This window comes from Garra rufa, chromosome 8 (assembly GCF_049309525.1).
Source record: "Garra rufa chromosome 8, GarRuf1.0, whole genome shotgun sequence".
Lineage (NCBI taxonomy): Eukaryota > Metazoa > Chordata > Actinopteri > Cypriniformes > Cyprinidae > Garra > Garra rufa.
The window spans coordinates 34,047,672-34,062,261 of NC_133368.1; the positions used below are offsets into that span (position 1 = coordinate 34,047,672).

Sequence of the window (14,590 nt, forward strand, 5' to 3'; positions counted from 1 at the left end):
CCCAGCACCATAACATACCTAACCAGCATATGCTGGTTTTTTCAACAGGGAAATGTGCCTTTTTCCAGTTTATCCAAAGTAAAACATGAAACTAAAACACAAATTGTGAGTTAGTTAAAAGAAAGTGTTAGCTAAAGTAGCTATTTGGCAAATGGGTAGCAACATTATCGAGTGGTTTGCTAATAATATCACAAACTGAGTAATATTTGTCTTCAAGTATGCCTTTTTTTTCCAGTTTAGCCAAAGTAAAACATGAATTGTGAGTTAGCTAAAGTAGCTGTTTGCCTAATGGGTAGCAACATTATCGAGTGGTTTGCTAATAGTATCACAAACTGAGTAATATTTGTCTTCAAATATGCAATATGCAAATATGCAAATATGTCTTCAAATATGCCTTTTTCCAGTTTAGCCAAAAAAAAAAAAAAAACATGAAAGTAAAACTTGAATTGTGAGTTAGCTAAGCGCTATTTGTAGCTAAAGTAGCTATTTGGTTAATCGGAAGCTACATTATTGAGTGGTTTGCTAATAGAATCACAAACTGAATAACATTTCTTTTCAACTATTCCTTTTTCAGGTACCCTGCTGAAAAACCCTGAGCTGGTTGGCTGGTTTTAGTTGGTCATCCAACCTGGTCTTAGCTGGTCAGATAATTTTCGAAGAGTTTTGGACACTTCTTTAGCTGGTCAAGCTGGAAGACCACCTGGAACAACCAGCTAAAACCAGCTGCTTCCAGCTTAAACAAGCTAAGATCAGCCAACCAGCTTAGAATGGTTTAGCTGATTTTTTTTCAGCAGGGTAGCCAAAGTAAAACATGAAAGTAAAACATAAATTAAAAGTTAGCTAAAAAAAAACATTCCCCAACATTATCGAGTGGTTTGCTAAAAGTATCACAACTGAACAACATTTCTCTTCAAATATGACTTTTTCAGGTTTTCAGGCTAAAGTAAAACATGCAAGTAAATCAAGAATTGTGTGTTAGCTAAAAAATAATTATTTGTAGTAGGGGTGAACGGGGCACAACCTAACGCGGGGTTAATTGTAACAAACATGGTTTAAATATTTCCACACACGCTAGCATAACCAAATTTACGGTATTTACTAGTTGCCATAGCAACACTTTGCAGAGAACAAAGAGCGCCAAAATTCAAAAGGCTTTTGAAGATATCACTGAATATTTATTTTACCATAGTAAAAGTACATTTCTGGCTGAAGTAAACTTTTCATTTCAGTTTTTAGTATTCATTTAAAATTAGACAAATCTGCTATTATTTTAATCTCCAATTTGTTATTTCTCAGTTTAGTTTACTAATGCTTAAACTCCAGTGGCGCAGATGGGGAACGTTGTAACACCGTGTGACAATATGCCCCGCTGATATTAAACTATGCTATTCTATGACATTAGCGGTGCAGTTTACACTATTTACTTCTAAGGATTTTGATAAGAAACCACAAGAAACAGGTGAATAAAGGCTGACAATCAATGTTTAATGTTCAGAAGTTATTATTTCAAGAAATGTAAAGCATTTTGGCTGGTTTATTTGTGTCGTGTTCTATGAGAGCTGTGTGTGGAGAGACTGGAGTGTTTTTCTGAATGTCTATGTGTTTCATTTATTTGTCCACATTGTTTTGAACTACTGTACAGCTGTGTGTTGCGATCAGGACCGTTCAAAGCATTGTTGCAATGTGTCCATTGTCAAACTCCAAAATTAGATCATTTTTATTTTTTTTTAAAACGTCATTACTTCATTTGAAAAAGTTAACACATGTATTTTACTGACAAAATATTTTAGTTTGTTGTGTTTATTTTTTTAATTCGATCAGATAACATTTTAAGCTTCCATATGGTCGTGTTACAACATGCCCCTCAGATGTTACATTGTACCCCACCTACGGGGCATGTTGTCACGTTTCACTTCCTTTCTTTTGAGGTAAATAACGAAAAACATATACACTAGTACAAATATATCACTTTGTTTCATATTTACAGACAAGTGTGAAAATAACGTGGATAAAAATTGTACTCTGAACCCCACGTGGATTTACATAAACCGCGAAATTCAAAAAGAGTTAGGTTGTGCCCCGCTCTCCCCAAGCTATTATCGAATGTTTGCTAATAGCTGCACAGCTGAATACCATTTTTCTTCAATAAATAGCTTTTTTCAGTTTAGCCAAAATAAAACCACTAACCTTTTCAATCATGTGTGTTAGCAGGATGTGGACTCGATTGAGATGAGGTGTGAGTTAAAAACGTATTTCTCAGCTTGGGGTCAGTGAAGAACAGTGTAAACCTCAAAGGTCCACAATTGAATTCATCCGGACTGTTATTATATCGGTCGTGGCAAGTGCTGCTGGAAATGTTTTGTTTTTTTTAACACTGAGCCCATGTGGGGTCGTACCCAAAGTGAGATGTGATATTGTTTTAGCACAGCTCTGATTCAGTGAGAAATATCATTTTCTCCAGCAGCGTGGCTATTAGCACATGCCTCTCTCCTCTGGTGCTTATTGGGACTCGTAATTCACTTCCCAGCTTTGTGTTTTCCCCTGACTGCGGCTCGCAGATAAACACGCGCACATACAGGGACCCCTGATGGAGTGGCGGTGTGGAAATTGGGCAGTATTTACGTTGGAAGGAAAATACCATTTGTCATGTTCTGTCTCTCACAAATCAGCACACTCACACCCTGCCCATTTCTTGAATTCATGCAGTCGCTGAGAAGTAATTGTTATAGTGCTGAATGCATTAGTATTGGTATTCACTGTGTCTCTCTGACCACTTTCTTCACCCTAATCTGTGTGGAAGTGTAGTTATGATATCTCATTGAAACTGAAAGCTAGAGAATTACTTGTTTGATCACAACAACAATTCTGTGAATGCATCTGGACAGAGAATTGAATCTTTTTTTTAAAGTTCACTGCTCAAAAAATGTACCAAGGGTACTCTGAGGAGGCATTCGAGGGTAATGGCGATATGTTGTCTTTAGTGTCAAGTAATTAAATTTACCCAATAACTTTAATCTGTATTTTAAACTGTTGTCAATAACAATAGACTGTTTAAAATTGTATCTAAATTATAGAAGTAAAAAACAGGAGCTCAAATAATATGACAAGAATCATTATTGTAGGTTGTTGACTTTTATATTGTAAAAATGATTATTAATATCAATACAGAAAACAATATAAAACATTTGTTTTGTTTGGGCATCACATTCTGGCTTCACAGACAAACATGTCGGTCCATGATGTTAGCCAAGTCTAGCACAAGCTATGCAAAAATTCCTGTTATAATTACTGAAGCTATGAAATTAATCTTTTATTTACATCATATGTACGCTGTTTTGTTTATGTTTTCAGTGCTGACTAATCTGAGTGCCTCTGATTGGCGCATTTTCAGCGCTGATTAATCTAAGTGCCTCTGATTGGCTAATGAATTCCTAAAGCTCGACGGTGCAAAAAAATAAAAATAAAAAGCCATGTACAAGTAATCTGATGCTAAATTTAATTCCGCAAATTGACACTTTTTATTAATTTTTACATTTCACTTTAATCGCGACAGAATTAATACGTTGTGTAATTGTGCAGGGACATTTTTGCCCCTTTATCTTAAATTTATTTGTTATTTTTGTTCATTTTGGTGGCATTTTTGCCACAAGCCCACAGTAATTTATGACTCTGTATACTAATGTATTTATGTGGTACCAGATATGTCAAATGCAAACATGAGAAAAAGGCATGAGAATACTTTTTTCCGAAAGTATGTGCCATTACCATAATACCATATTCAAAATACCATAATGCCAAAGTACTTTTTTTTTTAAGTCAGTGAAAATTTATCATCAGACATCATTTATTCACATTTAAATTACAGGGTCAAAAGCAGATGGTATTTTACCATGGTATTTTTTTCTCTTTTTACTAGCTTTTACTTTCACTTTCAATTATTTTAATGCATCCCAACATTTTTTGGACCCAGATTTACACTGTAGTATACCATGGTGCATATTCATAAGTAAGGTATTTACATTGTGTTTCATGTTAATTTAAATTTGTCTAAAAACCATGATACTTTTATAGTATATATCTAAACCATAGTATTTCCATTGTATGGTTACAAAAACAGCAAAAACTGTAAAATTGTGAAATATTTTTGCTATTTAAAATTGAAACTGTTTTCTGTTTGAATATATTTTAAAATGTAATTTATTTCTGTGATTTCAAAGCTAAATGTATAGCATCATTACTCCAATCGAATGATCCTTCAGAAATCACTCTAATATACTGATTTGCTGCTCATAAAAACATTTATTATTTTTATGTTAAAAGCAGCTGAGTAGATTTTCAGGTTTCTTTAATGAATAAAAAGTTCAGAAGAACACCATTTATCTGAAATGTAAAGTCTTTATTATCCCTTCTGAATAATTTAATACATCCTTGCTAAATAAAAGTATTCATTTCTATAATTTCTTTTAAAAAATGGTATAGTTTATAATGTTACAAAACTTTATGTTTTTGAAAAAAAACTTTCTATTATCAAAGAATCCTGAAAAAAATACTTAATTGTTTTAAATGTTGATAATTAATATATAAAAAAACATCTGAAGGATCATGTGACAGTGAAGACTGGAGTAATGATGCTGAAAATATAGCTTTGATCACAGGAATAAATTACATTTAAAAATGTATTCAAATAGAAAACAGTTTATTTTAAATAGTAAAAATATTTCAGAATGTTACTGTTTTTGCTGTATTTTGGATCAAACAAGTGCACGTTTGGTGAGCAGAAAACTTAAATCTTACTTTCCAAAAACTTTTGAGTGGTAGTTTATAATTTATATAAACTAAATATATACCATGATACATATTTACATACCAGAGTAATTACACTTCCCTCTAAAAAGCATGATATGAACCTGAAATACAAAAAAGTTTCATTTAGGGTTATTGTAACAAATCATTTTCTGTCTGTTTCTCATACAAAATGTGTGTTGTTTCAAATGAAAAAATTGAACATAGTACAAAGTCGTGTGGGCTGTTAATTGTGTTTTGCGGCCAAGCACATGGTACAATGCACAAAGCTCCAGTCCATTTTTGACTGTATCGTTCTGTTCCAGTCATTTCATGCAAATAGAGCAGTATTGTTTTTTTTCCTTATGCATGTAGAGTTTTCTCTGAGCGGTTTCTGAGCGGAGTCTGTGTCCCCTGAGATTTGGTATTTATTGTGTTTAAAATTGAATCAAAAACAGTTATGGCCATTGATGCCTCTCCTGGGGTTCACAGCGTAACAGTAATCTCATTCTCGTAAACTGCTGCGATGGCCCCAGCAGTGATTATAGTCATGCCTATTTACAGGTGAATATCTGTGGCATGCATTACTGGATGGGCTGGGGAATAAACAGGCCTTGGGGGTAAGGCATTATTCAGAGTGTGCGATATTAACTCTGACTAATGCAATCCAGACCAGGGCCACCTGGACCAACAGGACAGCTTTTTGCATTCAGAATAATTTTTGCATGTGCACACAGTTTTCTGCTCCAGTCCTAGGCTGGCATAAGCGGATATTAAGAAAGAGTGGAACTAAGAAATTCAAGGAACAGGGATGCAGGCCAGTTTGCTTGTTGTTTTGGGATTAAAAACGCTTTATGCTGCATTACTGAGAGTCCTGCTATAGATGTACTCATTTGAAATGCTTGTTGTGCCTGTAAGGTGTTTAGCCACGCTTTTTTCCTTCTCCTTCAGAGCCTCACTTCATCTCGGCTTATGACGTGGGTCTTTTCACCTTCTTCTTCTTGAGAGAAAACGCAGTGGAGCATGACTGCGGTAAGACAGTGTACTCACGGGTGGCACGGGTGTGTAAGAACGACATAGGAGGACGCTTCTTGCTGGAGGACACGTGGACCACCTTCACAAAGGCCCGACTCAACTGCTCACGGTCGGGAGAGATCCCGTTCTACTACAATGAGCTACAGAGCACCTTTTATCTGCCCGAACAGGATCTCATCTATGGCATCTTTACCACCAACGTGTAAGTTTAGTCATCTAACATACAGTGTCAGCATATTTTTGTCTGAGTGTCATTGACTTTTTTATTCAATTTTGGCTCATTTGGATTGAAAATATCATTTACGAGATTGTGTCATTCATAAATGAATGAGAGTGGCCTAAAATTTCCTGATAATTTACTCACCCCTATGTCATCCAAGATGTTCATGTCTTTCTTTCTTCAGTCGAAAAGAAATTAATTCATTATTTATTAAAAATTATTTTTCTTCATATAGTGGACTTCAATTGGAGCCAATGGTTTGAAGGTCCAAATTGCAATTTTAATACAGCCTCAAAGAACTCTACACGATCCCAGCTGAGAAATAAGGGTCTTATCTAGTGAAATGAGATATTTTCTACAAAAAAATAAAAAATAATTATATTCTTTTTAAGCACAAATGCTTGTCTTGCACTAGTCACGTTGGAAATCTCACCAGTGTTTACCAAGTGAACTTGCAAAGAAAGTCAAATGCCCTTTACAAAAAAGGTGTTAAGTTTGAAGCTGAAGGAGAAAATGAAATAGAGAGTTTTTCACCCTACCCTATCTTTTTGAACCGAAGTACACAGATGATCAACTGTGTGTGAAATTTGCAACGTGATTATGTAATGCATGAAGTTGAGGACACACATTACAGAACTAGTGCAAGACGAGTATTTGTGGTTACAAAGTATACACATTTTTTTTTTTTTTTTTTTTTTTTTTTAGAAAATAACCAGTCGTATTGCTTGGTAAGACCATTATTCCTAGGCTGGAATTGTGTAGAGCTCTTTGAAGCTGCATTGAAACCACAATTTGGACCTTCAACCTGTTGGTCCCCATTAACGTCCACTATATGGATAAAAATCCTGGAATGTTTTTCTTAAAAACCTTAATTTTTTTTTTTATCTGAAGTAAGAAAGACAAGAACATCTTGAATGTCATGGGGGTGAGTAAATTACCAGGAAATCTTTATTCTGGAAGTAAACTAATCCTTTAACAGGTTAAGTCTGTTTTGGCATTTAAGAAATGTGAGAAGGCCTTAGAGAGTAGTATACAAATTAGTTACAAATTAGAACAAGAAAATAAATTAGTAATAGATTAACAAGTATATATTTCCCCTAACTGCAAGTCACTTTGCTAAGTATTTGCTAAGAATATGAACTTAATAACATTATAAATTAACAGCTAATAATGGCGCCAGCAGCAGCTGTCACAGACTTTCTAAATAGATCTTTTTAATGAAATCTTAATTCTTCCTGACCATCATCAAACACTTGTGCGTTATATTCATATCTTGCCGTCCACTTTTTATCTATTACTTTTTATCACTACTTGACAGTATGCATACTGCAAGCTGTCTTTAAGATATACAGCAAGTAGTATGGCAGTATATAAATTCGAATACTCTCCAGCTCTTGCTCTCCTTCCCTATATTTCTCTCTCGTTCTCCCTCATTTTATCTCTGTTTCTTTTTTGTCTCTTTTCCTGTCCCCTTTCACTCACTGGCCCAGTAGGAACGGAATATGGTAATGCAATCAGAACAACAGAGTCTCCATCTGTCTGTGGTAAATTGAACACCTTAAGCAATGCTCCCTGGGGTTTGGGGCTGCAAAACAGGGAGGGCAGGCATGGGAGGAGCGGAGCGAGACAGAATGCAAGAGAGCAGCCAAAAATGCCCGAAAGTGTTGGTAGTAGTTTGTCCCGAGGTATTGGCAGCGTGAGTATGTACTTTCATTGAGTTGGCTGAAGGTGTCAAAACAGTATATGTCCTCATGCCGAGCTTAACAGCCGTCTAAAAGCTACTTAAGGCAAGTTTTTTTGTATTTATAAATGTATTATGAATGCATGCTATTTTAGTTAGTACTGACCTGAATAAGATATTTCACATAAAAGATGTATACATATAGTCCACAAGTGAAAATAATAATTGAATTTATAAAAATGACCCCGTTCAAAAGTTTGCATACACTTGATTCTTAATACTGTATTGTTACCTGAATGATCATCCTTGTTTGTCCTGAACAATTAAACTGCCTGCTGTTCTTCAGAAAATTTCTTCAGGTACCAAAAATCTTTGGTTTTTCATCATTTTTATGTATTTGAACCCAACAATGACTGTATGATTTTGAGATCCATCTTTTCCAGTGAGGACAACTGAGGGACTCATATGCAACTATTACAGAAGGTTCAAATGCTCACTGATGCTCCAGAAGGAAAGAGCCGGGGGGTGAAGACTTTTTAAATTTAAAGATCAGGCCAAAATTTATTTTGTCTTCTAAGGAACGTGTTAGTATCTTCTGTAGCTTCTAAAAGGCAGTACGAAATTAAAAACAAGATAATTAGGCAAAATAAGAAAAATTATACACATCTTCATTCCATTCAAAATTTACACCCCTGGCTCTTAATGCATCGTTTTTCCTTCTGGCGCATCGATAAGAATTTGAACCTTCTGTAATAGTTCCTCAGTTGTCCTCAGAGTGAAAAGATGGATCTCAAAATCATACAGTCATTTTTGAAAAGGGTTCAAATACACAAAAATGCTGGACCTGAAGGACTTTTCTGAAGAATAGCGAGACGTTTAACTGTTCATGACAAACAAGGGGACTCATGAACAACGATCACTAAACAAAAAAACTGCTGTGGATCATTCAGGTAACAACATGGTATTAAGAGTCAAGTGTATGTAAAGGGTCTTTTTTTGTAAATTCAGCTATTATTTTCTCTTGTGGACTATATGTAAACATCCTTTTATTCAGGTCAGTACTAATTAAAAAATAACATGCATTTTGTATGATCCCCCATATTATTTTAATAAAATAATAAACATTTTGCAGATTCTGCTAGGTGTATGTAAACTATTGACTTGAACTGTATAAGCTTTTTATTGTTTGCCATGGGCTCCTCGGCTGTTTTACGGTGATTGTTTTTCATAAATTTCATAAACTTGAACATTGAAATGTTTTATTAAAATGCTGTTTCACCATTTTATGAAAGCAGTAAGACATGAGAGGTTGCACTTGGCAGTGAATTCACCTCAGTTTTCTAAATTGGTTTTCTGCAATCGCTAAAATCACTTTCTCTTTCTCTTGTTGCTTTTTTAAAACTTACTACATGGCTTTCTTGATTCTGATTGGTCAATCACAGCATTTGGTGATCAAATCTTTTGTATAATGGCCATTTAATGAATAATTGACTTTGGCAAACATACTGTACTGTAGCTATGCAACATGTCATGTATCACTCAGTGGTCTCTGTGTTCACATCTAATTAAATGTAGGATTAATTTGTAAACTCCTGACGACCCTTTCTGGGTTTATTTTGTGATGGTGATGGCTGACTGGAAACTTTTTCTTATTTGTGACCTATCATATGTTTTGGTATGAGGAAGAAGGAAACGTTTATGTAAACACATTTCAAAGGATTTTGAAGCGTCGTCTTGTTTTCTGCTTTTTTTAATTAACTCTTTTAAGGAATAGCTATCACCCTCATTTCTGTCAATCACCTGCAGGTTAACTGAGTAGAACAGACCTTTTGGCAGTTAATATGATGACAGACAAGCTCTCTGGAAAACAGATCTGTGGGTGTGAATGAATACGTCTATCATGAATACACACACTTTCACGCCTGAATTACAACAAATACAGAATAACAGCCAAGTGCATCTCTTCACTCACTGTGATGCAGCAAGACAAAATCCACCTTGAAATGAGATTTTTGTACCTCGTAGCAGGAATCTTCGCTTCGAGTTTATTCTGTGCATATTTCTTTTATGTAGATGTATGGAGGCGATGGTATTAAGGGATTGTGCTTTCTGTTGTTTTTCATCAGTCTGAAACTGATGTTATGCCGCTGCATTGTAAAATTGGTACACCAAACACAACACTTTTAATATAAATATTGTATAATATACCTAATTTTAAATATTTAACATAATATTAATATTTAATAATAGTTTTTAATATTGCATTTAAATATAAAAGTCCTATAGAATATTCAGAAGAAGAGGAATTGTTTCAAAATAATTAAGTACACACAGATGGTATGAGCTATATGATTTTAATAATTAGTACTCTTTTTAAACAAATGCACAAGTGCACGTTTTTCACAAGGGCAGATATTATGCTGTAAAAATATTTATTAATAATCTTGCCTCGGTCCTGGCTGTGGAAGGTTGCTGAGTTGGCTTTTTGTTTTTTTTGCTGAGATGCAGGTATTCACTGAAGTTGAAACACTGAAGTAATGCATTTCTCTTTTTTTCCTTCCTTTTTTCCCTTGAGTGCTGTCCTACTTTATGTCTAAATCAACTTTATGGACCTCTCAGATGACCTCAAATGACCCTGTGCTTTTTTGTCATATTGACGGTTCTGTCATCATAACTCAACATGACTTCATCTAAATAAGCATGTGATCTACTGTACGTCTCTCTTGGAAAGCTCCGAAGTCATCTGCTCTCACAGTGAGAAGACTTCATTCCCATATGTTGCGTGTTATACTGAGCGTGTCATGGGATTTGCTAGAGTAGGTGACTTTCCAAAGGGTTATAGGACCAAACTCTGTACTTTACTTTTTACACACCTCAACAGTCTTTAAAACTGCATTATCATCTGTGTGAAAGTCACATCTGCACAAGCATAAATGCAATAAACGTCAGCGTGACTTAGCTGAGGTTTGCATCATTTGACCAGACAGCACATTTATGCATTTTTATGTATGCATGTATGTATACTATAAACCTTGCTCAAACATGCATATACTGCACTTGCTGTTGTACTCAAGCTCATTTTTAGCTCCTCATTTGTGACCCTGGACCACAAAACCAGTCATAAGGGTACATTGTTTTGAAATTGAGATGTATACATCATCGTGAAAGCTGAATAATCTATTGATCTATGGTTTGTTAGAATAGGCCAACTATTTGAAAATCTGGAAGCTAAGAGTGCAAAAAAATCGAAATATTGAGAAAATCGCCTTTAAATTTGTCCAGATGAAGATCTTGGAAATGCATATTACTAATCAAAAATTAAGTTTTGATATATTTACGGTAGTAAATGTACAAAATATCTTCTTAGGACATGATCTTTGCTTAAAATGCTAATGATTTTTGGCATTAAAGAAAAATATATCATTTTGACCCATACAATGTATTTTTGGCTCTTTCTACAAATATATTTTCAGTGCTGCTTATGACTGGTTTTGTGGTCCAGGGTCACATTTTCTAGTGAAATTTTGGCTGGTGTTTATAGACTACATTCACACATTGACAATATAAAGTACAGTTAAGGCCACAATTACATCAGGATCTCTTTATAAAATAAATGTTTTCCTACAATACATGTTGGAGTCTTCTCCTATTATGTCTGATGAGGTTGGAGAACAAATGGCGAGAGATTAGAGAGAATCCTTCAAATTCACAGGTCCATGTTGGTACACTCTTCTTGAGTTCACGTCATTCATTTTCTATAGGGTTTAGGTAAGGAGAATGGGATGACCATGGGAGAACCTTCATTTTGTGCTCAGTTACCCATTTTTGTGCTGATTTTGGTGTTTGTTTTGGATCATTGTCCTGATCCATCTACTCCCCCCTTACAAGAATTCGAACAGAGGCAGTCTGTTTTTGATATTTTTTTTATGTTGGTATTTGATAGAATCCATGATACCACATAGCTGAACAACATGTCCAGAACCTCCGGCAGAAAAACAGGCTCACAACATTGAAAATCCAGCAGTATATTTAATTTGGGCATGGGATACTTTTTTATCCCTGTGCATCCCCTTAAAACTTTTTGATTCATCTGGCCATAGAAACTGTTTCAGTCTGAAGTTTTGGGATCAGTAAGATGTTTTTTTAAAGAATTCTTCATCAAGGCAGTTTAAAAATACAGAAAAAATATATTATTGTGAAATATTATTACAGTTAAAAATAATGGTGTTCTATGTAAATGTATTTTAAAATATAATTTATTCCTGTGATGCAAAGCTGAATTTTTCCTCAGCTACTTCAGTTTTCAGTGTCACATGATTCTTCAAATATCATTCATGGTTAATAATTACTGATATTATCAATGTTGGAAACAGTTGCATCAAAATAGCATTTATTCAAAATAAATAAATAAATAAATCTTTTCTAATAATATAATTCTTTATTATCACTTTTTATCATTTAAACACATCCTTGGTGAATAAAAGTATTAATTTCTTTAAAAAAGAAAAAAAAAAGATTGTGTTCCCTCCTATTTATACTCCTATGAAAGAAAACAATTAGTCATGGCTGGACAATTTCATGTTCATTGTCACCTTGGTGTACTAAAAAAATGTGAGTATGATTGAGAATATACATTGATATTTTATAAGAATTTCCAGGGGTGCTAATACTTTTGGTCAATGTGTATTGGAGAAAAACATTTATCTCATAGTGTGACCATGACTAATTGATCGATTATGAATTTTAGTCTGAATTTGAATTGAATCAGTCACATCTGACAAGACGTTGAATTGTAATTTGAATTTAAATGATAGGTGTACTTGTTTCTATTCTAAAGAAGTTAGAGCGATTATTAAAACTTTATTCTTATAGTTATCATCCTTGGTGTGAACCAGCCTTACAATGACTGAATAAGAAAGAGTAAGCAAATGGATCTAAAACCTTTAGAAGATTGCACTGTTTGATGTGACAGACAACTAGTGGGTTTGAGTCCTGAAATTTTAATGGAGTTAGTTTGGTTATAGAATGTGGTGTAAATTTTATATGTAATCAAACTGTGTGTAAATGTACCAAGACTGGCAACTGTAGCTGCCTATATAGGCAGTCAGCAGGGAAGTAGGGGAAGTGGCTCACTAGTGGTTTCCTATCTCTATAGAGGTAAAATGTCAAAAAACAAATCCTTGTAGTTTCTCATAACAAAGTTTCACAGTCTTGCTTTTGAATGTAGAGTGAAAGCGGAGAAATAGCTTGCGATAATTGGCTGTCCTGTCAGAGCCTGCTATGTCCTCACAGCCTAGGGCTGACCGGTTTAGAGCCTGTGTTTCATCTGCGCACCAGCCTTTTGAGCCTTACTGCCAAGAGCCTCTCATTTTACCACGCTAACTTTCCATGTTGAACCCCTCATATGTAGTCCCCAGAGTCGAGCTGCAGAACCAGGCTTGAATCTTCTTCAAGTCCATGCCTCACCAGGCCACATAACAAGAGCCTGAGCCAGACACCAGCGTCTGGCAGGCCAAGCCCCCACTCCTGGAGCTCTGCCCGTGGGCCCATCTGTCTGTGGCTTCGGCGTTACCGCCACAGTTATTGCTGCTCATTTATGTGCGGTCTCAACAGCACACAACAATAAATTGGATAACAAGAATAACTTTCCAATTTGAGTGACCCTCTCAGTTGACCTCAAAGGATCCCATGCTATTTTTCCTGCTTGTGTGTAACCGGTGACATCTAATTAGCTATGCAATCTACTGTACCCATTATAGTCACCTGCTGTCACAGATGGAAGACTTGGACAACCAGTGGCGAGGGCTATACATAGCTTGTCATGAGACTTTGTTAGTGTAGGTGACCTTGTAGAACACCTGCTGCTTATCATACTCATAATGTTTTAAGTATAAGCAGTAATGCAGTGTATACTTAGTCCTATATAAATATAGGACTAAGTATATATATATATATATATATATATATGGCTCTGGTCCAAAAACAGCTTCTGGCATCCCTCTAAACTCTGCCTCTGGACATACTGAAAGCTCAGGGGACATTTCTCAGGGTAACAAGACAAAACTCTGTCCTTCCTTTGTCACTTCAACAGCTTCTCAAACCGCACTGTCATCTGTACTAAATTCAGTGTGAGTCTGGTAACAAGAATAACCCCTCAATCCATTCACCGCAGAGCTCATCTCTGCTCCTGACAGCTTACTTGGGTCTCTGGGCCACCTGTCACTCAAATCGATGGAGTTAATTAAGTCACGATACATTTGAGAATGCTTCATGCCAGACGAAGCTGGCAAGATCTGCCTGGCTGAACCGATTATGAACTTTTATGTTTGTTTCAGGATTCTAGATTTGTTAACTGTCTGTGCAGCCTTGAGGCCATGGAGTGTATAGGGCTAACATCTGTATGCTTTGTGTTGGTAAATACATGCCATTATTTTAGAAATTAACAATTCTTTTTAGGACAGCACTGATACTTGCAAGTTAAATGGCATTTATCTGCAGACCCAGTTTTGAAGAACCAATGACTAAACATTGTGCATATCTTTAATATTATATTATATACCATTTATATTAAATATACAAAAGGCTAATAGTTATTTCTGGTTCTCAACTCTGATTGGCTAGTTTCACCATTTTTATCACTGCGAGAGTCGTGTTGGACACCCAAATTTAGAAGTTTAGACTTCTAATAATGTCTGTTTGAAAATAGGTTTCACCGTTTTTAGATATGTGAGCTCCAGGGCATCAGCGGCCGTTCAGCGCTCAAGAACATGCTGAAAGCAGCCTTACATCGGTCAGATCTTCTGGAATTTGCCACTGGCTCTGATGTCTCTTTAGTGGTTCATTTTGGGTAAATCTAATGGGCAGTCTTTGGT

At 35.4% G+C, this 14,590-nt stretch overlaps 1 protein-coding gene across 1 annotated transcript in view; it reads left to right on the forward strand.

The window, feature by feature from the left end:
• sema5ba (sema domain, seven thrombospondin repeats (type 1 and type 1-like), transmembrane domain (TM) and short cytoplasmic domain, (semaphorin) 5Ba) overlaps positions 1 to 14,590 on the forward strand; it is a 187,043-nt gene that overhangs the window by 122,745 nt on the left and 49,708 nt on the right. Inside the window, exon 9 of the mRNA XM_073845086.1 lies at positions 5,734 to 6,019. Coding sequence (XP_073701187.1) covers positions 5,734 to 6,019 — 286 coding nt within the window. The remainder of the gene's footprint in view (positions 1 to 5,733; positions 6,020 to 14,590) is intronic.